Source organism: Solea senegalensis, linkage group LG1, assembly GCF_019176455.1.
Source record: "Solea senegalensis isolate Sse05_10M linkage group LG1, IFAPA_SoseM_1, whole genome shotgun sequence".
Taxonomy (NCBI): Eukaryota; Metazoa; Chordata; class Actinopteri; order Pleuronectiformes; family Soleidae; genus Solea; species Solea senegalensis.
This window is the reverse complement of record NC_058021.1, coordinates 31,498,036-31,521,287: the sequence shown is the minus strand read 5'-3', so window position 1 is coordinate 31,521,287 and position 23,252 is coordinate 31,498,036. Positions and strand designations below refer to the sequence as shown.

At 44.5% G+C, this 23,252-nt stretch overlaps 1 protein-coding gene across 4 annotated transcripts in view; it reads left to right on the top strand.

The window, feature by feature from the left end:
• The window catches only part of arfgef1 (ADP-ribosylation factor guanine nucleotide-exchange factor 1 (brefeldin A-inhibited)), a 45,883-nt gene extending 22,649 nt beyond the window's left edge, over positions 1-23,234 (top strand). For 2 of the 4 annotated variants that reach the window (XM_044042508.1, XM_044042521.1), the window contains 34 exons: positions 532-901; positions 1,016-1,147; positions 2,378-2,631; positions 3,260-3,393; positions 5,646-5,880; positions 6,518-6,617; positions 6,790-6,929; positions 7,045-7,153; positions 9,135-9,336; positions 9,423-9,534; positions 10,387-10,592; positions 10,738-10,822; positions 10,924-11,089; positions 11,295-11,446; positions 11,849-11,977; positions 12,072-12,230; positions 12,507-12,651; positions 12,740-12,830; positions 13,102-13,142; positions 13,294-13,463; positions 14,143-14,294; positions 15,679-15,851; positions 15,991-16,151; positions 16,611-16,741; positions 16,835-16,964; positions 17,055-17,190; positions 17,348-17,486; positions 17,896-17,959; positions 18,146-18,305; positions 18,660-18,799; positions 19,011-19,182; positions 19,510-19,648; positions 20,891-21,008; positions 21,802-23,234. In XM_044042508.1, coding sequence (XP_043898443.1) covers positions 532-901; positions 1,016-1,147; positions 2,378-2,631; positions 3,260-3,393; positions 5,646-5,880; positions 6,518-6,617; positions 6,790-6,929; positions 7,045-7,153; positions 9,135-9,336; positions 9,423-9,534; positions 10,387-10,592; positions 10,738-10,822; positions 10,924-11,089; positions 11,295-11,446; positions 11,849-11,977; positions 12,072-12,230; positions 12,507-12,651; positions 12,740-12,830; positions 13,102-13,142; positions 13,294-13,463; positions 14,143-14,294; positions 15,679-15,851; positions 15,991-16,151; positions 16,611-16,741; positions 16,835-16,964; positions 17,055-17,190; positions 17,348-17,486; positions 17,896-17,959; positions 18,146-18,305; positions 18,660-18,799; positions 19,011-19,182; positions 19,510-19,648; positions 20,891-21,008; positions 21,802-22,026 — 5,172 coding nt within the window. In that variant the 3' untranslated portion in view covers positions 22,027-23,234. Of the gene's footprint in view, positions 1-531; positions 902-1,015; positions 1,148-2,377; positions 2,632-3,259; positions 3,394-5,645; positions 5,881-6,517; positions 6,618-6,789; positions 6,930-7,044; positions 7,178-9,134; positions 9,337-9,422; positions 9,535-10,386; positions 10,593-10,737; positions 10,823-10,923; positions 11,090-11,294; positions 11,447-11,848; positions 11,978-12,071; positions 12,231-12,506; positions 12,652-12,739; positions 12,831-13,101; positions 13,143-13,293; positions 13,464-14,142; positions 14,295-15,678; positions 15,852-15,990; positions 16,152-16,610; positions 16,742-16,834; positions 16,965-17,054; positions 17,191-17,347; positions 17,487-17,895; positions 17,960-18,145; positions 18,306-18,659; positions 18,800-19,010; positions 19,183-19,509; positions 19,649-20,890; positions 21,009-21,801 lie in introns of all 4 variants that reach the window. The other 2 variants (XM_044042501.1, XM_044042515.1) reach the window with 1 other exon arrangement.
• The last annotated feature ends 18 nt before the right edge of the window (positions 23,235-23,252 follow it).

Genomic DNA, 23,252 nt, shown 5'->3' with positions numbered 1-23,252 from the left:
ATGAAGTTATTCCACATAGTTTGTCTGATCGCTGTTGTGGTAGCATGGCCTACTTCTTAATCGGCACACATTTCCATAAAAGCTGCCCCTGTAATTTATACACAGACACTTTCCTGATATTAGAGAAAGTTTAGAAGAATGGTTTTCCATAACTGTCTGTAGCTCTCTGCTTTGACATCTGGAAGTGCGTCTGTGAAGGTTTCTTAGTCGTCCAGGTCATGGTCGTCTTCTCTAGTTAGTAGCGGGCGACTGTCGCCTACAGTTAACTACAGAAGACACCTGGCAGTGTTCTCTGTGGCTCTGCTGCACTGAGCCATCATGAAGTCTAGACAGGCTGTAACTGCTGTTCTGAGTTGGTTTACTATTTTCCTAACCGGTCTCTTCCTGTGTGTGCGTCCGTGTGTGTTGCATGTGCCTCTTCTCTACCAATTTTTCTTTTTTTGTATGTACTGTCTATGTGTTTTTTTTTTCTGTTTATGCGTGTCTGTGTGTGCGCGCGTGTGTGTGTTTGTACTGTACCCCTCCCCACAGCTGCAGGAAGCGAAGCAGCTGGAGAGAGAGCGGCACCGGCAGCACTCCCCGGTCGCCCAGCACACCGAGCCAGACTCCCCCCAGCTCCAGACTCACATCCACCCACAGGCCAAGGGTTCGAGCGGCCAGGAGGCCAACGGTCCCGTGAGTCCTCCGACTCCCAGCATCAACATCCCATCCACGCCGTCCACCCCCTCGACACCGGCACCGGAGGGCGGCAGCAACAGCAGCAGGTCTGTGTCTGTGGAGCAGGAGGAGCAGGGAGAGCAGGGGCCGGCCTTTGAAAGCCCGGATCCAGAGAACGGTTCTGACTTCTGCGTGGCTGAAAACGAGCAGACTGAGGCCGACCAAGCTACCGCAGCAGCTCAGAGTAAGAATATTTAAAGGAACTTGTCAAATTCTGTAAATGTTCTGTAATAATTACACACTTACACACAGAAGCAGCCACAGATGTGTGATCATTCATTAGAAATATCGTGTTCAGACGCAGCAGCTCAGCAGCATCAGGAGGCAGGAGGCGGGCGTGACGAGGAGGAGCAGGGTCCAAACTACGAGGAGAAGGCACAGGAAATTGTGCAGAGCATCTTGCAGGAGGTCGTCAATACTGTTGCAGGAGGTGAGTTTTTGTGTTTTGAATTGAATCTTCCCAAAGCTAAATTATTTGTTTGTATAATTACAAAATTCACAGCATATCTTAGAACAGAAGTGACACAGACACTGTTGCCCCACTGAAACTCCTCTGTGCACTTTTTTCGTTTGTTCACTCTTTGTTTGCTGAGGGATGTGGGACGCGTGCAGTTTTACTTCCAACCAAATATCGGTGCTCGTTTACATCCGCTTTTGTAAGATCAAACAGTCATGTAATATTTAAGTAGTAAGTAAGTAGAAGCGATTACTGATTATACAAGCTCCCCTTTACGTGACAGATAGACAGTTTTTTTCCAAGCTGGTGTGTGATCAAAATAAACAAGTACCTCTCTTGGTACGAATAGCGTCCAAAAGGCATAAGACACAAAATTTCTTGAGCCAGTCCTCTCCTCCGTAAATAAATAACAGCCTGTGTTCTGGGGGAAGCAGCACTATAATTTTAGGTCAGGTCACGCTTCCTGCAGTTGCCTCTGATGCTGACAAAAAAGAAGGCACAGCGCTCGTTCTTTGAGTGCAAAAAGTACAAAAAAAAACCAAAGCAAGAACAAAACGACTTTTTCATGGCTGCAAAAAAAAGAAGCTTTATTAAGTCACAAAATAGTGCTTTGGTTTTATTTTTCAAGTGCACTTTTATCCTTGAGCACTAATTTTAAAAACAGGCTTCAATAGTCAGGACGGACATTGTATAGAAATACCCCGAGGTTGCCTCGCTTAACCTGAAAGCTTCACTACATCTCTCTTAAAGTGCTTTTCTTTTTTCTTTTTTTTTTACCAGTGTGCCACTGCCATTTTGTACTTGACCAGCAGTAGAGGATGTTTCAGTTTCCAGTTTTTTGAGCAGCACAAATAAAACATCACAGTCGTAAAAGACATAAATATACAAAAACAAAATAAACATTTGGTTGAATTTGTTCAGTTCTATGATCTGCGGTCGCTTCATTTCGTCAGGTCTAGTTTCTGCGAAGGCAAAAGCCGAAAAGACCTAAACAAACTGAATTAGCTGTTTTTTTCTGGCTTAATCCAAGCATGTGAGACATCTTTACATGTGGATTGACCACCACAGTCAACCCTATAAAGAATTTTTGGAATAATTCCATGGTGAATTTGTGCTATAATTCAGCTTCAAGTGGTTCCAACAAAATGTATCATCGTCTTGTCTCCAATCAAACACGTCTCTGCTCCATCATCATCACCACAGGACACTGCCTGGACCCTGCAAACCTCTGCTCCGACACCAAGGAGTCTGGTGGCGAGGGCGAAGGCGAGCCGGCGGAGTCAGAGGCGGCCGAAGCGGTGACGGAGGGAACCCAGAGCTCCCTCGATGACGAGGGCACGCTGGGTAGTGACAGCGAGCACGTCCACGCTAACGGGATCCCCGGCACGCCCATTTCTGCCAGTTTCACTCCCTCGCTGCCTGATGACAGACTGTCTGTCTCCTCTAATGACACTCAGGTGAAGGGAAACAAAGCACTCTCTCTTTTTGTTTTTACATTTTAGTACAAATACTGAAAAATGTTAAAAAAGCAAACACACTTGAGGTCCAGGAGTGAGTCTGCAAGACAAATAACCCTTCTCTTTTTGGAGCTGTATTGAATAAGTCATTTGCTCTAGGGCATCTAACTTTTCTTTTTACAATATCAACACAAGTATGTATAGTGGGGCTGTTTGTCCGGAGCCTGTGTTTCGTGATGGCCTTTATATACTTGCTGCCAGCAAGACTCTTAAAAGATAAATATCGCTTTTACCCATTGCTTTTATATTTATGTGGGATTGTAGGCTGGAGTTCACCCTGATTGCCGTATGATATCATACTTTGGTCAAAAATCGAATAGCTGCAGTGGCTGAGTCACAATTAAAGTAACTTAATTGAGGGGAACGTTCATTAATGACAACATTTTCCTGGAATGTCTTTTCTAATCTACCCCTCTCTCCTGCTTTATATAAAAGCTGCACTTATGTTTGATAGCACTCAAATCTAATCTCTCTTGATGCTTCTGATCACACTGTTTCTCATAAGTAGAATGAAGGATGAGAGATTCGGGGGAACGACATTGTTGCTCACTGCAGCTTTTTTTTGCAGGAATCAGGAGCAGCGCCCGGGCAGCCACCAGGTGCTAAATTCTCCCACATCCTCCAGAAAGACGCCTTCCTGGTCTTTCGCTCACTCTGCAAGCTGTCGATGAAGCCACTGTCAGATGGACCACCTGATCCCAAGTAAGATTAACATCCATGGATTCACCAACATGCCATAGTTGGTTTTGGTTATAAGTGCCTATAAATCTATCTGTCTATCTGTAATCTGTCTATCTTTCTGTTTGACTAGTTTTTCACCCTGATAATTGATAACCATGGCTCCGATTTACCGTAGATGGTCTGAAGTGCATGGTGCAAGCATATTAAGGCATATGCATCTCCAATTTTGCTGTTTACACGGCACATAACCTGTTTTGGGTGGAGCTTCACTTGTCATACCCTTTAAAAAGCCAGGTTTGCCTTTGTCTGGTACATTGTTTTTTAATTAGTGGATGCAGGAAAGAAAGAAAGAAAGAAAGAAAGAAAGAAAGAATTAAGGAACTTAAGAGAAATGTGCCAAACGCACGTTTGGAGTGAAGAACAAGTATCAGAGGTCGATGGTGATGACAGAAGTGAGACAGAAGCTCACGATTCAGCAGCAGCAGAGATTCAAATTACACTTTGCTTCTTCGTATTTCGCTTCTCAGCCAAATGAATAGAACAATTTACTCATGACAGACAGGAAGAGACAGAAGTACAGTAGTAGATATGTGAGTCCTGTAACCTCAGCATGAGGGATTTACGCACAGGAAGAGTCTGCAGTCTCGACATCCAGCACAGCCAGAAAATACTGCACCTCAGACTTTAGACCAGGTTTTTGTTGGTCAGTGGTGCAGTGGCTTTCTGCTGCTTCTGCTTGCACCTGACCACATCTCATTTTAAAACCAACACAGGTGCACTGGTGTGAAAATGAAAACATGCTGCTGTTTGTGCCGCTTTAGTCAACGTCAGAAATGAATGAAGATGATTGCTAGTCCTATGTTTTGGAAATTTGCTGCTTAAATGGTTGAAAGGTACATGTTTTGAAATGTAAACATTGGTTTTGTTTTCTTATAGTAAAGGTTTTGGTATAATGACCAGATTAAACTCAGATTTAGGGATGCAGGTTTTATCCTGTGTGACTGTCGGTGTAAAAAGAGACAGTATGAGTATTGATCCAGTGACAGCTGAAGTATGTTGATAAACGGGCATAAAGGAGACAGCGCTCCGTGTTTGCTCAACATTGTGTGAACCACTTCCTGTTTTCATGAAGCCCAGAATCTCTGATGTCATCTGGTTTTGCCATTGTTCAGTATTTCTCCTTGCTCTGGTTTTGCCAAAATGGGAGCCTCTGATTGCCTCGTCCTGATAATGATGATACCCTTTTGCTAAACGGGATTTCCTGCATCTGGTTTGTTAATAACTCAATTTACACCGGGGCTGCTGTGTGACTTTGATATTTGTTTGTTTACCCTCGTCTCAGTCTTGTCAATTTTTAATGTCATTTAGCAAAATGACATTCGACACGTGTGCGCGCCGTGCACACGCATGCATGTTTGCGTGTCCGACTAAATAAGGCCATGTCAATTACCTCAGCACTAACGTGCCGTGTCAATGCGGTGCCAGACGAAACCTTTCATTCTTTTATAACAAGGCTACTCTCCCTGTTTTGCTCTCTTCAGGCTGGTCAAAGAACAACATGTGTGTATTCTGTCTGGGGCTTTTTGTGTTCCATTTGCACGTCACTGGCCATTTCCCTTTTTCCCCCCTTTATACATGGGATTTTACAATGAAAGCGTAGCCTATTTGAAAAGATAAATCCCGGTTTATGCAGGAAGCATTGTAGAGTGCCACATCTCAGCAAATAAAGTAGCTGGAAGTGTTTCCTCTTCTTCTTTTTTAAGCTCCACTTTCTTTGTGTCTGTTTCCTGCTGGTGCAGCAAAAACAGTTCACTCAAGCTGGCGCTCGACACTCAGGAGAGCTTTGATTTAGATGTCCCAGTGTCTCTCTTAAAGGCAGCTGAAGATTTCTGCTCTCTGGTGGAGCGATAAAGCACTTCATGGTCTGCACTGCTGCAGCTTCTTTGTTTGAAGAACATATCATTTCATTTATAAATACTTGGCTTTCTTTTCTGCTAATGAGTGAAAAACAGCAGTCGGCTTCATTCTCCTAGAGTTAGGGGATAATCAAGTGGAGCCAAAAGAGCTGCAATCAAAAATCTACACAGTCTTTGCTCGGTGTGCTTTAATCTCATCAGCATCTCTGTCTATATTCAGACTGACTTTGTTATGATAATCTTCTGATCTACACACCAGCAGGTTCCTTTTCTTTTTGGAGCTAATAAAAGCAAAAAAAAAAAAACGTCCTCTTGCGTCAGATCATTTTGCTGAAATGCTGCCTGAACGTTCCTCAGGTCCCACGAGCTGCGGTCGAAGGTCCTGTCCCTGCAGCTGCTGCTGTCCATCCTGCAGAACGCCGGGCCCATCTTCAAGACCAACGAGATGTTCATCAACGCCATCAAGCAGTACCTGTGTGTGGCCCTGTCTAAGAACGGCGTCTCCTCTGTGCCCGAGGTGTTCGAGCTGTCGCTGTCCATTTTCCTCACGCTGCTCTCCCACTTCAAGACGCACCTGAAGATGCAAATTGAGGTAAAGTTTTTTACTGGTTTTGCCGTCAGGAAATGAGTTTTAGAAAACAATACTCTGCTCACACTCTTGGCATTAGACTGGGGGACATTAAATTTTTTAGGGCTTCACTGGAAAAGGTATCACCTGCCCCTCCTACTATTTCTTTCACTCTTTCTTTCTGTTTTTCTCTCTCTCTTTCTTTCACATTTTTCCCTGCTCTGTTTGTATTCAGAGACCATATGCAGGAGAAACCTGACAATCTAGTTGGCCAAGTGCACTAACTGTATTTCTATCACCACCCACCCACCACTGCTTGGCAGAAAGCAGCAGTTTCACGCTGTGGCAGGTGACAGTCTTTGTGGGGAACGCTCCTGCAAACTGTTGATTACTCATAATCGCAGCAGTATTTATGCAATTAGTAGGTTTTTATCTCCGAGTCGGTCTTCTCTCTGTTTTCCTCCCATATGTACCAACTGGAAAAGACCTCAATTATTCTAATAATGACATGCTGACACAAATGATGCACAGGCGATGTAGATGGATGAGATCGGCCGACATTCACCTGCGACATTAACGGCGCCCGCAGAAGTGGATTTTACGTGTGCTGTGTTTGTGACGTTGTTGCTGTTGTTGTCGTTGTCGTCGTCTCTGTGTGCAGGTTTTCTTCAAGGAGATTTTCCTGTACATTCTTGAAACGTCCACAAGCTCCTATGACCACAAGTGGATGGTCATACAAACCCTCACCAGAATATGTGCAGGTTTGTGTGAATGTATATTTAATTGATTAACAATCGCCTACAGTATAATTACCTATCATTAAACAATCACATTTGTCAGGTATGTGCTACAGAGCCGTAAATTGCTCACATGCACACACGTCTGTGTTTGTGTCCTGGAGTGTCATCTGTGTCCCGTCCGTCTCTCTGTCAGATGCCCAGAGTGTGGTGGACATCTACGTGAACTATGACTGTGACTTGAATGCTGCTAACATATTCGAGCGCCTCGTCAACGACCTCTCGAAGATCGCGCAGGGTCGCGGCGGCCACGAGCTCGGCACGACACCGCTGCAGGTGACGCCGTTATTTTCTGTGTTTTTGTTACATGTCTTATGTGGTGGGTGCTTTTATTTTAAGGTGTTTAAAATGTCTTTTGTTGTAATCCGTGATCATTCCTGACCAACTTCAGGAGCTGACCCTGCGAAAGAAGGGCCTTGAATGTCTAGTGTCCATCCTGAAATGTATGGTTGAGTGGAGCAAGGACCAATACGTCAACCCCAACTCCCAGACGAGCCTCGGTGAGACGCGGATGCTTCATGACTGTAATTTATCTGTCTTTATCAGTCTAATTTGTTTGTCTTCTAGTCTATTTCATAACCAAAGGGAATAGCGACGTACAGAATCATCTTTTTCTGTTAAAAGTGCTTGTCCCATTCCTCTGAATTGAAATCATCATCCCCTGTGCCGCGTTTTAAGAGGGCCTGGTCAGAAATGGAGGCATTTAACTGTATTCTATGTTATTTTTATTGTCAGCACGTGATTCAGATAACACACACACAGACATAAAAACCTCCAGATGGTTGTTTTCCACGCAGTAATCTCAGGAGACTTTAACATGAGGTTTTTTTTTGGAGAGTGTGGCTGCTGATACTGCCAAGGTTATAGCTACTTTCCTCTGGTCAGTCATGTTTTTGGCTTGGTTTCATCCCTGAGGTTAATTGGATTTACTTATAAAGCGCACATCCATCATCCCAGCTGCAGTTCAGACCTGGGATTGACAGTGTTTTGACGTTCATCGGGGGAAGGCTGTGAAGGCTAAGAAAGAGAGAATGTGAGATGATGCCCAGCGCAGACGGGTTAATCCAGGAGCGATACTCCAGGCTGAACTGTGTAGAATCGCCTTTTTCCGACAGTATTTCTTGTGTGTTTTAGCCTGCGGCCCCCCCCCGGCTATTCCGCACACCAGATGAATTCTGTTGTTTGCCGAAGGTGGAGCTCAAACTTGAGAGAAAAGTTGCAACTTTGCAAGGAGGCTAAGTGGAGGACACGGAACTGAACGCAGGCTGACCTCAGGCGAAGCTGCTGTTTACTAACGGGGACATTTTCATGTCAACACACGCGACATCTCATTAGTTATTAAAGCCAGTTTTACAGCTTTGAAGTGCATACATGTTCTCACATAACAAACAGGTCTTTATTAGTGCGCGACAAACGTCTCGACCACTTCAATTTGTCCTTGGGGATTTAAGACCCTTATATTTATTGTTATTTATATTCAGATATTTATTTTCTTATCAGAAAAACACTTTGCATTCACCTCCGTTGTTTGTGTCATTTTCTTTCTTTCTTTTAATTGATGATGTCTAAGCAAAAGCAGGCAACATGAATCGTGATCGAAGTTGTTTACTTCGTATCTGTCGTATCTGTAGCACGAGGCCGTTTTGTGTTACTTTACATTATATAACCTGTGTTGTTTCTATGGTTACGTACTTGGACCCCATAGATTGTAGTCATGTTTGGATTCACTTAAACTAATGGCTAATGGTGTGAACTTAACGGGTGAAAATGCAACTGAATGTTATTTCGTTTCCGCTCCAGTGCACAACACAAGCTTTAGGTTCATTTACACTCCTCCCCCCCCACACTCCCTCCCTCCCCTCCTTTATTCCTCCACCTTTCCCCCTCTGTACTCTGTAAGCCTGAGAATAGGAGGCGCCCTGCCAGCTCACATTACTGTGGCAGTGTCCTGAATGTTTTAAAGAGTTTCCAGTGGGTAATCAGACGTCAGGGTTACCGCGTGGACACACTCCAGTAGCAGCAGATCCCTGAACTCGTCCCTGCAGGCTTAAGAAATTCGCCAGCCTCTAAGTTCTGGCTTCTCCCTCTTCGATACCCTTGAGCTTTTTAGATAATCCACCTTTTTTATAATATCCTCCCCCCCCTGTCTTGCCTTGCACCTGCTCTGTGAATACGTGTGTGTGTGCATGTGAGCAGCAGCAGCAGCAGCAGTGTGTGTGTGTGTGTGTGTGTGTGTGTGCGTGCCCTTCCTGCCAACAACAATCATTAACAAGGCCTCGGGGTGGTTTGATCCATGCTGCAGTTTCCCCTTTCAATTACTCCTGCAATTCTAGCTGTAAAGTAGCTCATTTCCTAAGCTCCCAGTCTTGAGTTTGTACCAGCAGGGGATTTGCTTCCAACCGCCAAAAAAATAGAAGTCCTTTGTTTATTTTGACTCGTCCGTCATCCGTGTATTTTATTTTTATTTTTTTTACTCCTCAGGCCAAGAGAAACCGTCGGAGCAGGACAGCACAGAGACCAAAGCCCCTGAAACCATAAATCGCTATGGCAGCATTAACTCGCTGGACTCCACAGCCTCATCTGGCATTGGGAGCTACAGCACCCAAATGTCAGGTACCGACAACCCCGAGCAGTTCGAGGTCCTCAAGCAGCAGAAGGAGATCATCGAGCAGGGAATTGACCTGTAGGTTTCACTACTCGTGCATTTTTTTTGTTAGTTTTTTTTATATCGTGGTCCTGCTTTTGCTCACTTCAAGTTTTATTCAACAGGTTTAACAAGAAACCAAAGAGGGGAATCCAGTACCTACAGGAGCAAGGCATGCTGGGTACAACCCCAGAGGACCTTGCGCAGTTCTTGCACCAAGAAGAAAGGCTTGATTCGGTAAGGATCCAGCCACGGATCCAGCACCACAACACATCACATTTACAACTCAACAAGTCTGCCCCCACGACTGCACACACAAACATGCAGCCTTGTAGATATGATGCATTCTAAATCCAAAAACATGGTCCGCATCAAACTCTGCAGAAATCTCATCACATCCAAACACTGAAACAGCAGCGTTTTTGAAAAACATCGAATGGCATAATAATAAACTTTAAATTGAATTTGTCACTCAGATTATTGTTAAACCATGACGGGTACAACTGCTCCCTTGATATTTTCGTTACAGCGTTTTCTTTTCACCTCATCATATCATATCACTGGCAGCTTTGTGCCAACTTTAGTGTCTGAAATCTGAGTAAACAAACAAATTGTGGTCATCGTCGTCTGAACCTTTAATGGACAAGAGCCTCGTTCAAATTCGGCATCTTTATTGGGTTTACCTTTATAAATCTCTCCCGTGCCGTGTGTCACTCGGCCAAACCGCACAGAAGCTGCAGAGTAATCTAATGTCTGTCCACGGATATTAAACAGCCACTCTGACCCTGAGTTCTGGATACACCGTAGATACAGTTACAGTAAAAATATCAATTGCAGCCCTGAGGTTGTCTGTGCACAGCAGTAATCAGCCTTTAATAGTGTTAATTACATGTGGCATGTATTGTATCTGTAGTTACCAGATGGTCCTGCTGTTGGAACAGAAAGAGGAATAAAGACACTGGACACAAAAGAAGCAGCCATACTGCAGTGTTGACATTGATTTCCTCCTGCCTTTTCAGAGAGACAAATGTTTGTATGTTCCTCTGCAGCGTGAGAGAAACGACTGACCTCTGCCTTTGACTCTCTTAGACCCAAGTGGGAGAGTTCCTCGGCGATAATGACCGCTTCAACAAAGAGGTGATGTACGCCTACGTGGATCAAATGGACTTCCTCGGCAAAGACTTTGTCTCTGCGCTGAGGATGTTCTTGGAGGGCTTCCGGCTCCCTGGGGAGGCGCAGAAGATTGACCGGCTCATGGAGAAATTCGCAGCGAGATATCTGGAGTGCAATCAGGGGTGAGTGTACTGTAGACCTCTGGCGGAAAGAATCCCGACTGTGGAAAAGTGCTGAATATGTTTTTGGCCGGCTCACACACTGCACAACATGCCGTTAAATGAATCTCCAATCTCTCTTTGCCTTCCCCTTGCTGCAAATATCCAGCCAAACGCTCTTTGCCAGCGCTGACACCGCGTACGTCCTTGCCTACTCGATCATTATGTTGACAACAGACCTTCACAGTCCTCAGGTAAGTGCTCCACCTGAACAAGACGGAAGCCTTTTGACAGCAGTTGTCTCAATAAATCTCACAGCTCTTGACCCCCACACACATCTTTGTTGTCCATAAAGGTGAAGAATAAAATGACAAAAGAGCAATACATCAAGATGAACCGCGGCATCAACGACAGCAAAGACCTGCCCGAGGAGAATCTCTCGGCCATCTATGACGAGATCGCGGGGAAAAAGATTGCCATGAAGGAGACGAAAGAGCTCACGATGAAATCCAACAAGCAGAGTGAGTGTTCAATCATCATGAAAATGTACAACAGATACGGCTTCCCCCTAGTCGGTCTGTGGAAAACAATTTTTGACATTTTGCAGAGCGTGTTTTTTAAAAAGCCACGTCTATGCCATGCCGAGTTTGTTTGTAGTAAAAAAGCTCTCTGTGGGCGTTTGAACGTGTAACGCGTGACTCTCCGCCGCCTCTGGTTCTCGCTCAGGTGTGGCCAGCGAGAAGCAGAGGCGTCTGCTGTACAACGTGGAGATGGAGCAGATGGCCAAGACGGCCAAAGCCCTAATGGAGGCCGTCAGCCACGTCCAGGCTCCCTTCACCAGCGCCACACATCTGGAGCACGTCAGGCCCATGTTTAAGGTAACGCAAGCGGACACTAAAATGAGGGGGGACAGCCAGGATTTGGGAACATTAGTGAGCTCACTTGAAAAGGTGATTAAGACCATTCCCATTGCCAGTGGTGTGTTTTTTGTAACATTAACGGACCTTTTTATATCCGATTGATGAAATGAAAAAGACTGACTTCTGTCACAGGTTGTAAAAAGTAAAGGTTCACGACAAGTAGTCACAGCTATTTACATGCTAATAACCAGAGAATGTGCATCTTAGGGACTTGTAATACCGATGGGAGCCAAGGCTGATTTATAAACCAGAGCACATTGCAGATGAAATGCCAGTTAAACCCTGAAACAGGTTTCTTAACTGGTGGGAACGAGATACCAGATGCTCTGTGAGACACATTTTGCCATTATTGTTCCTCAGCTGGCATGGACGCCCTTCCTGGCCGCCTTCAGCGTGGGTCTCCAGGACTGCGACGACACCGAGGTGGCCTCTCTGTGCCTGGAAGGCATCCGCTGTGCCATCAGGATAGCGTGCATCTTCTCCATCCAGGTAACCGCCATCCCCGTTGGATCAATGACGTGCGTGCTCCTGCAGTCGTCTGCAGCGTCTCTGACACAATGCCTCCGTGTGCTTTTGGTAACAGCTGGAGAGGGACGCGTACGTCCAGGCCCTGGCGAGGTTCACTCTGCTCACGGCCAGCTCTGGCATTGCAGAAATGAAGCAGAAGAACATCGACACCATCAAGACCCTCATCACTGTGGCCCACACGGACGGCAACTACCTGGGCAACTCCTGGCATGAAGTATGATGTTTTTATCCCTCTTATAAACGAAACTCTCTCCTATTTTACCTCATATAGTTATTCCTATGAGTTACAGCAAACAGAATATCCTCTATTTTTTATCCAAATAACACAGCAACACGTTTAAATTGCATTTATCCAATCAGGAAAACAACAACACTGCTGTTCTGTCACTCAGTAGAATCTGTAGTCCCTCATTTCTCACATTCTGTCCCTAGTTTGCACACACTGGGTTTCTAAATATATATATATATATATATATCTCTCTCCTCTCAGATCATGAAGTGCATCAGTCAGTTGGAGCTGGCTCAGCTGATCGGCACGGGCGTGAAGGCGCGCTACATCTCAGGGACGGTGCGAGGCAGAGAGGGCTTTCTGGCAAGCACCAAGGAGCAGAGCAGCGACGAGTACCTTGGTTTAGGCGAGTTCATCTGTCCAAACCCGATTCAACAATGAATTGTAAAACACGAATGAACGTAATTCTGTTCCTTAAATTCTTCGCCCTGTAGTTGGAGGCACAGTGGACCGTAAGCAGATTGCCAGCATTCAGGAATCCATCGGCGAGACGAGCTCTCAGAGTGTGGTGGTAGCTGTCGACAGGTACCGGAGTCGACCCCCGAACTGTGAAATCATCACAAGCTTCCAATGTCTTTCCTACATATAATTCATTTACAAGGCATTTTATTGTGGCAGAAACGATTCCTTAAGACGACAAAAACCTAGTCACACGTCACTGGAGCACATTCAAAGGCAGTTAAATATGTAGTGGTCATACAGGCTGTGTATTAAGGACAGATAATGTCATCAGGTTCTCGTTTTTGGTTGACGTGCAGATTTCTTTATCGCTGTCGTGTTTTGTCTTCTGCTTCAGGATATTCACAGGCTCCACCAGACTGGATGGTAACGCAATAGGTGAGTCTTCTTGTCTTGTCTTATGCTTTCTCCTCTAAGGACAGGAACACTGGGGCTATTTTTGAGGCACCAAAGTCTCCCCCTGTTTTCTTTACTCGTTACCGACGTCTTCTCTCTCTCTCTCTCTCTCTCTCTCGCTCTTGTTTGTCAGTTGACTTTGTGCGCTGGCTGTGCGCCGTGTCCATGGATGAGCTGGCCTCGCCCACGCACCCGCGAATGTTCAGCCTGCAGAAGATAGTCGAGATCTCCTACTACAACATGGGCCGCATCAGGCTGCAGTGGTCCAGGATCTGGGAGGTGATAGGAGACCATTTCAACAAGGTGACTGTGGAAGAAGAAGAATTTCCTGTGAAAACAAAATGAAAACAAAGTGAAAACTCACTCTAGTGGTGTTTAAATGACACAGAAACACAGAGTCAGTATTTGGTTTGTCCTTATTGGGCTAAAAGGACCTTTTTAAAAGTTTCATACGTAAGAGTGACATCTTATGGTGAGACTGCACATTGTGACAAGACAGGATGTCGTTCTTTGTCATTTTCCGGCTGCATTTCCCACAAGATTGTGGCTTTCATAAAGCAAGGCCCAAAGAAAACCAAATCTTTAAATTTGAAAGTATTTACACAGTATTTTTATATTGTATAAAAGGTTTCCTCCTCTCCCACCTGCTGTTCTGCAGCATGATTCCAGTCACTGATAAACTCAGGCCGGTTGCCAAAAAAGCTTTCTCGCATTATGGTATTCAAGGACACGTTTTCACCGTGGCTTGGTTACTTACTAAATAACTGCAAATGGGTTTGATCTGTGCGTGTGTGTGTAAGTGTGTAAACAACATTCAAATCCCCCGAAGTCCTTTTTTCATCATTTTTGCAAAGTGGAGTAAATAATTTTTACCTTGAGGCTTGAGGTGTGTTAGTTTTTAGGTACGATGCATGTGAAAGAGTTTTAAAAAAAAAATGGTGTGCTGTTAGTGAGACAGCGTGGTTTTATCTGTTTTTATCAGGTTGGCTGTAATTCCAATGAAGACGTGGCCATTTTTGCCGTGGACTCTCTCAGGCAACTGTCCATGAAGTTTTTGGAGAAGGGCGAGTTGGCCAACTTCAGGTTCCAGAAAGACTTCCTGAGGCCTTTTGAGCACATTATGAAGAAGAACAGGTACAACAAAAAAACACAACTGCACTTATCTGTTACTGCGCACTAATTGTGGTGATCAGAGGCTGTGGTGCTAACACAGAGTCTGTGTTGTGAGTGCTCCATGTTTCTGGGCTGCAGACGCTCACTTCTCCTCCCTCCACTGTTATTCCGTCTGTCTCTTTTATTGCGGTGAGTAAGCATATTGTCGACATCACTGCTGGCCCGCTGCAGTGTCGTGTCCTATCGCAATTCATATCTGTTTTTGAATGTCATTTCAACAGCGACCGATTTATTTTAAAGTGAGTGGGATTTAGCTCCTGTAATTATCCGTGTGCCGCGGCGGCGCAAGTCAAGCTGTTTTTACTGCACCATACTTTTCATTGATGTGAAAGAGTAGCAGTGCAAATATAAATCCACCCACACACTGAACAGACTGAGAGCTCAAACAAGAGGGATGATGGCAGGCAGCCATGTAAACCCTGCAGCGCTGTGTGTCCATTAGACTCTCTCTCATACTGGTCTCCACTCTCTCTGTGTGTGTGTGTGTGTCTGTCTTGTAACAGTAAGTGGAGGCAAAGCTTTTTCTCTCATTCATAACTAGCGAGCAATTAGGAATGCTCTTCACTATGGCAACAGTCGCCGTGCCAAGACTCGCCAATGATGTTTGTGCCTGAAGATGGAAGTGAGAGTGGTATCAAGAGCTTTTAAAGCTAATTGACATGAATGGAGAGACGTCTTTACTTTCTTTTTATAAGGGCCCCGAGCGCAAACGCCAGGGGCATATAATATATATATTATTATTATATAATAAAAATAATAATAATAATAATGATTATTAGTATCATTATTTCGTAGCTTTGAGGTCATTTTTGAGGGGGTTAACGTGCATAAAAAAGTCTTGAAGCTTCGCACGGAGGTCAGGTCTGTGGAAAATGCAATGTTGGGATAGTGCCGGAACCCCTAAGGTGAAACATGGATGGATCAAGCCAAAATGAAGTTGCACCGGATTTCATGAAACTTGGTGGGAACTTGTAAAAAGTCAATCGAGACCACGGCCTCAATGCAACAGGAAGCCGGCCGTTCTGAATTTTGACAGGAAAGAAACAGGAAGTGCCGCTGTAACTTGGCCGTACATCGACCAATCTGCTCAAAACTCCATATGTGAGACCAGGGGCCTGCAGCCTGAGCACTGCTGCATGTGCATGCCATGACCTGTACACAGGAAGTAGGTCTTTGGAACTAAATGGAACAAACTGGTGTGAAAAGGTCAGAGAGCAGCTGCACTCCCCGACTTGCGTGGGAGAACTTTCTTATTCATTCTTCCCTTCTCCTCTACCTCCATCTTCCTTAAACCCTCGACTTCTCTCTTTCCATCCATCCATTCTTGTCTGTCTGTCTCTCCAAGGTCTCCCACCATCAGAGACATGGTCGTGCGCTGCATCGCCCAGATGGTCAACTCCCAGGCGGCAAACATCCGCTCGGGCTGGAAGAACATCTTCTCCGTCTTCCACCTGGCTGCGTCGGACCAGGACGAGAGCATCGTGGAGCTGGCTTTTCAGACCACCGGCCACATCGTCAGTAAGTCCCACAAACGCAGATGTAATAACTGAAGCTACGTATTCATCTCGTTGGGCAGCACATAATCTGATCTGACACTTTAAAGTCCTTTTTTTTATTTATTTCACCCTAATCTCCCTCATATCTCCCCATCTCCCAGCGAATGTATTTGAAAAGCACTTTGCGGCCACCATCGACTCCTTCCAGGATGCTGTTAAGTGTCTGTCAGAGTTCGCCTGTAACGCCTCCTTCCCAGACACCAGCATGGAAGCCATCCGCCTCATCCGACACTGCGCCAAATACGTCTCAGAGAGGCCACAGGTCGGTATCCCACCAGGTTATCTCCTTTTCCTGCCACCATAAACAATTATATACGTCAATATAGAAAAGAATACAATCACAAATGTCTACAAAGTTGGTATCTGCAAGAAGAGATAAGAGGTGAACAATTACATAGATGATTTTAATAACAGTGATGCCTTGTTTCCAGTGTGATATATTCCACTTGGTTATTTCTTAGTTCAAATTTGGCTCGTGTTTAGTGTCCATTCATCACGAGGAGTGAAGCAAACTGCAGCCAGGAGCCGCATCTATAATAGGATCAATAATAAAAACAGATGATGAAGCTTTTGTTTAACAAAATAGTCCATTTTGCGCTTCTGTTATAGTTTTGCTAAAATCACTGCAAGCTCATGTTGTGTCTATGCTTCAACATCAACAACGTGCGAAAGAAGATGAGTGCAAAAAGGGTGAATTCTCGCCTCATGTCGTCCGTGTCAGGCTTTCAAAGACTACACCAGTGATGACATGAATGTAGCGCCCGAGGACCGCGTGTGGGTGCGAGGCTGGTTCCCCATTCTCTTCGAGCTCTCCTGCATCATCAACAGGTGTAAGCTGGACGTCAGGACGAGGTAGGGCGAGCTTCACCTCCAGCTCGGTGTTTTAGGGTGTGGCTGAAAGCAAACCAACTGTACTGTCTGTCTGTGTGTGTGTGCTCTTTCCAGGGGCCTGACGGTGATGTTTGAAGTCATGAAAACCTACGGTCACACCTTTGAGAAGCACTGGTGGCAAGATCTGTTCCGAATCGTCTTCAGGATCTTTGACAACATGAAGCTGCCCGAGCAGCAGACTGAGGTGAATGTTGTTCAGATATCACAATATGAACCTTTTAGTCGTTCACTGACATCGTGTTAAACTCCCCCCCTCGCCCCCCTGGCGTGACAGAAAGCGGAGTGGATGACCACCACCTGCAACCATGCACTTTATGCCATCTGTGATGTCTTCACCCAATACTTTGAGTCCCTCAGTGACGTCCTGCTGGACGACATTCTGGCTCAGCTCTACTGGTGTGTGCAGCAAGGTGAGCAACCTCATATTATTACTGTCTTCCTATTTCTTTTTGACTTAAATGCAAGCGTGTTATAATCTTAAATTCCCCGATCTGCGGCTAATGAACTCTCAGATCTATGCGTCTTATCTTTTGTTGTAAAATCATCTCTCTCCTCTGCGTCTGCTAGATAATGAGCAGCTCGCTCGCTCGGGCACCAACTGTCTAGAGAACGTGGTGATCCTGAACGGAGAGAAGTTTTCCCCCGAGACGTGGGACAAGATCTGTAACTGCATGCTGGACATCTTCAAGACCACCATCCCGCACTCGTGAGTTTAACGGCAGCCACTGGGAACAGAACAATAAGGAAAAACATGCTGTGCTTTTCATGCCTCTGCAAGAACACTTTGAGTGATCTTGTACATGTTAAGCCTGAACTCGAGGATAAACTGGACTCATGCTACATGCTAACGTGGTCGAGGGAATTGTACAAGAAGAAAATCCAATTTAATATCAGTTTTACGACAGATTTCCTATGGATTTCTTATCTAATGTGTCATTTTTTAATTCAAACAAAACGGATATTTCTAAGAAAGAAGAGATGATGATGAACAGATGCTGTAATTGAGGCGTTGTATGATCTGTTGCGGATGATTTCCTCGTATGGAGGTTGTTTGTCCTGCTGTGACTGAAGTCATTTATTGTTTTACTGAGTAAATGCTTTTGCCTGTTTTTCAGGCTGTTGACATGGAGACCAGAAGGAGAACACTCGACAACACAGAGCCTGTCAGACAAACACTTGGTGAGCAAATGCTTCTTTTTCTGTGTTATGAATATGTATGAATATGAATTACTGTTCTTTTATTTGCATATGTCCTTTTTTTTTTTTTGTCACTCACAATAATGTTTCTTTGTGAATTCCTTCTGCATTCCGTCTTTTGCACGATGTATATTTGATCGCTTTAATTCATGTACTCTCTTTTTAAAGGACTCCGTCTCCCAGAAGTCTGTGGACATCCAGTCGCGCTCCGACGACCAACATTCCATCAGCAGCGCTGACAGAGTCGCCGCCGAGAACCGCTGGCAGAGTCCGTACAGCACGGCCTCAGGCACGTACGAGGACAACTCCCGGAGCAGGACCCCTTCAAGTACGCACTTTAGATGTGTTCAAATGTCACGGTACTGATAGTCTTATGTGTGCTCAGGAAGGTTTTTGATGAAATTATCCCGGATTGTTACAGAGGCGGTCATGATGAGAGCTGTGAAGATGCTTCAAAGCCTCCTGTATTATTATTCCTTTAGTCTAGGACACACTGTGCCAAGGAAAGGAAAGGAAAGGAAAGGAATAAAATACTTAAACGTGTTTTGCCCTACGAAAGGAAAGGGGGAAAGCAGAGGAGAGGGAAAGGGAGAGGGAAAGGGAAAGGAAAGGTGAATAAAACACATGGACTGCTGATGTTTTGTGTTGGAGATGTAACCTTGGACGGACGTTTCCTCCACAGAAATCCAGGAGCAGCGTCTGTTCTCGGCCTTGCTGATCAAGTGCGTCGTGCAGCTGGAGCTCATCCAGACGATCGATAACATCGTGTTTTTTCCTGCCACCAGTAAGAAGGAGGACGCCGAGAACTTTGCTGCGGCTCAGGTAACAAACAGCCGTGAGCTCGGTGTTAGACTGTGTTGCTTTGATTTGGTGCTTCCACCTCAGTGTGACTGTCCGCCCTGGTAGAAGGATCCCTCCTCTGTGGCTCGTCCTGAGGTTTCACTTGCTGTAAAGCCCTTCGAGGCAAACTGTGTGTGTGTGACTTTTGGCCTGTATAAATAAATATGGACTCGACGTCTTTCCCTCTTTGAAGCGGGACGCCGCGTGTGCCGCAGAAGTCCCCGTGGAGAAGCAGGACCAGGGCATGTATCGCTACCTGACCTCTGAGCAGCTCCTGAAGCTGCTCGACTGCCTGCTGGAGTCGCACCACTTCGCTAAAGCGTTCAACTCCAACAACGAGCAGAGGACTCTACTGTGGAAAGCAGGTCAGCAGCAACAGTGCGGCGTATGTAAAACAGCGAGTTGCACTTTAAAAAGCCTCACTGCTCCTGAGGAGAAGAGAAACAAGTGGAGTTCAAATGTAGACACTGATAGAGGAGAGGAACTTTTCTCCTGTTCAGGGAAACAAAACAGTTACTGTTAGCTCACACTCTTGTATTCATTGTTGGTGGATATTTAATGTATTTGATGTTTTTTCAGCCTCTTATTGTTGCCTTGTTGTGTCTCCTTTAATCTAAGGAAGAAAACGCACAGACGTGCGTGTTTTTCCACTCATGTGTGCATGTTTTACTTTTATTTGTTTTCTATTGAAGGTTTTAAAGGGAAGTCAAAACCCAACCTGTTGAAGCAGGAGACCAGCAGTTTGGCCTGTGGCCTGCGAATCCTGTTCCGCATGTATGTGGACGAGAGCCGCCGCGACGCCTGGGCGGAGGTGCAGAGACGACTTCTCAAGTAAGAAAGGAAATCCGAGGTTTCACACACGTTACGTTCTCAAAAACATCTCTTTTGTTTGAGAGTATAGACATTTTTATTCAACAGAAACAGAGCCGTGTTGTTGTAGCGTGACGCACACACACTCACTCACTCTCTCACTCTCTGTGCTTCCGTCGATGCAGCACAATTGTTCTGACCCTCATTATTGTAGTTTACCTTCACTCTTTGACCCCAGCTGCTCACATTATCATTTGTCTCTCAGCAGCACCGCCGCCACATTAGCAGCACTGAGTGTTGTGAACTGCTGATCTTTAGTGAAATGGTTTCTGTTGTTTCCGCAGCATGTTATTTTTACCAACTATCATCATTTTAATGATCCACTGGAGCAACGTGCGCTCAATCACAGCTGGAACGATGAATAACAGCGTGGAGCATTTGTTGCACGGGGACGTTTATTGTTTCAAAACATCCTTTATATTATTTTTTTTATTTGCAGATTCAGTTGGCGTCATAGCAGCGACATCTTGATATTAGCTCATAGTAATTGCTGTTTTTGTGTGTGCGTGTGTAAATGGATATTGTTATCCGAGTGGGAGGGATTGTTTTCCGTCTGACTTTCAACAGTGTGCCGTAGCTGTAGCTGCGCATGCAAGCACAGCACACACACATCCACAGATCTTTGACTGTTCTGTCGTCACGGCGTCTTTATTCTGCGCCTCACAGAGAGCCGTCGCTCGGTTCCTCACGCTGCTGCTGCTGCTGCTGACTCACTCTGATATCAATAATGATGTCAAGATAAAGTGGAATGATCGCCTGTCTCTTCTGTTAGAGAGAGGAGCAGGAAGAGGAGGAGGAGGAGGAGGAGGAGGAGTGGCAGTGTCTGCATGAGGGAGGCTCATCAAACCTAATTCATGCAGACACTGTTACATGTCATCACGGCTGTGTTTTCTGTGTTCCTTCCCTCTGTCACAAAGAAACACACCCTTGTTTACGAGTGGAAACTTTACATACATGTCTGATGAGTAAAAAAAGATAGTAGTACTAGAAGAGTACTAGTGATTGAACAGGAAAAAGAAATAAGCACCTGTAATATGCTAAATAAATGAATATATAAGAGAGTAAGAAGTAAAATAAGATAAAGTGCCAAGTGCTAAAACAAATTAAAGGTCAAATGTATAAATAAAAAGTGGTGTCTTTAATATAATGTCATTTTTGACCGAATGTAGTAATCTCGGTTTTCTGTGTGTGTGTGTGTTGCAGTGTGTGCAGTGAGGCTGTGGCGTATTTCTTGACTCTGACCTCAGAGAGTCACAGAGAAGCCTGGACCAACCTGCTGCTGCTCTTCCTCACCAAGGTGCTAAAGATCAGCGATGACAGGGTAAGGAGCTGAAAAATGCTGCGTGCACACATAGCACATAATATTCACAACCATGTACAATGTCCAAAAATAGCAAAGAGACAGTGGTGTGATTTATTTATATAAAATGAGCAGAAAATGTCTTGGTAGTAGGTGGTTTGTGTTTGCCTGGCAAATGTAGTGGTGATGTCATAAATACACTTCATGAAGAGGGGGAAATTTGTTTGTCTGGAGTCTTTTAACCCTTTATTTAACACCTAAGCCTCAATATATCCGCCTGGACTTTTTTGTTTTGCTATTTTAACCATATTTTAACCATGAAAAGAGCCAGAAAATATCTTTTTTTCAATATCTGGCAGTTATTTACTATGTACTGCATGTTACAATAGTGTATTAACAACTTAAAATAATAGAAAAACACTGTTGTTGTACATGAACAATAGATTTTTCAGGTTAAATTTTGAATTTGAACAGTACAAAACATATTTAAAATAATGTTTGTTTGAGTTTTTGTCTCTTTGACTTTAAAACAGGCCAAATAATGGAAACTATGTACAGGCTTTTCCACTCTCTGGTGACAAAGACGCTGATTCTCCGGCTTCCTGCAACAGCATGAGTGAAATTACTGTAATAACCACACATTGGCTTTGACGTGCAAGTTCTAAGCTTTCAGAAACCGTTGGATTTCTTCTGAGAGCACAAAACCGTTGAGTAATTACGTTAATGCAAAGTGCACTTGTGCAAACGTTGAAGTATAATTTGTATCAAACAACAACTTCTGAGATTGTTGTTCCTCTATTTTTTTTCATTCCAGTTCAAGGCCCACGCGTCCAGATATTACCCCCTGCTGTGTGAGATCATGCAGTTTGACCTGATCCCAGAGCTGCGGGCCGTCCTCAGGAAGTTCTACCTGCGGATCGGCCTGGTCTTCAACATTGCACAGCTGCCCGAGCCTGAACCGGAGCCTCAGCCGCGTCCACGTGGAGGTCAAGAGACGGACACGGAGGTGGGAGAGGAGGCTGGCGAGGAGGCGCAGTGACGGAGCTCTGCGTCACCTCAGCAGCCTTCACGTGGTTTTTCTATCAAACACTTTGGCCTAAAGTAGCTGATTCGCTATTTGCTACCACCCACCCACACCCTTAACCCACTCGTCCTCCACCACCACCCGTACACAAACACGCCTACGAGCCCAGATGGAGTCGTGGAAATCACGATACATTAAAAAAACAGTTACCGTCTTTGTACGAGGTGTAGCGAAGCCTCCACTGGATAAAAAAAACTACTGATTAACGACTGTCTCATATCTGTGATCTGCTCAGACGGAACATGTTTTCGACGGCGTGTGCTTCTTACTGTATATTTAAAAACAACGTAAAGGAACGAGCGGTTTCGACGGAGTGTGACCAACGCAGATCGACAGTAACGATGTTGTCTGTCTGCACCTCAGATGGCTAATATTAGTATCCACATCCTCCTTGGATGAAACTAGTTGTACAGATCTGCCGCTGTGTAACATAATCTTATAACACTAGATTATTTTCATTTATTTTTGTTTGTTTTTCTTCCTCTGATGGATTCAGCTGCACTTGATCTCTTTTTCTTTTCTTTTTTTTTTAAATGCACTGGAGATTTTACTTTTGTGATAATTTATTTTGACTTGTACTATCTCCTGAAGATTGTCCGACACAGTACGATTTGTATTTGACCATTAAAAAAAACAAACAGAAAAACAACAAAGTGAAGGGGTTCAATTAAATTATTCCATTTTATATGTTCTTAGGTTTGTAGACGGAGGTCGATGATTAACTGGGCATCTGAAAACTGGAAAACAAGAGAGAGCAACGTGATGCTTGCTGCTTTTTAAGTCACTCGTCTGTTTTTCATTGTTCTTGAGTTTAGTTTTCACTCTTGTGCACAAAAATCAAAAGTTAATAATAATATATTTAATGTTTGTTTTTGTTTTTCCTTTTGGTTTTGGGGGAACGTTGTGTGTGTGTGTGTGCGTGTGTGTATAGAGAAAATGACAACAAACGTTAGCTGTGCTTTAAGTACGAATGGGACGCGTTCCTGCTCATGGATGTAGAAAACAAAAATGTATATGATACAGCAATGTAAAGTTTTCTATGTTGCAAAAAAAACAAAAAAAAGGATTATGTACAACTTTCTGTACGATACATCATCTGGCATTCTAATCAGGTTCTAGGTCAATAAAGTTTTTGAACTTGGTTGATTTGAAATGATAAATAACCTGATGTGTGTGTGTCT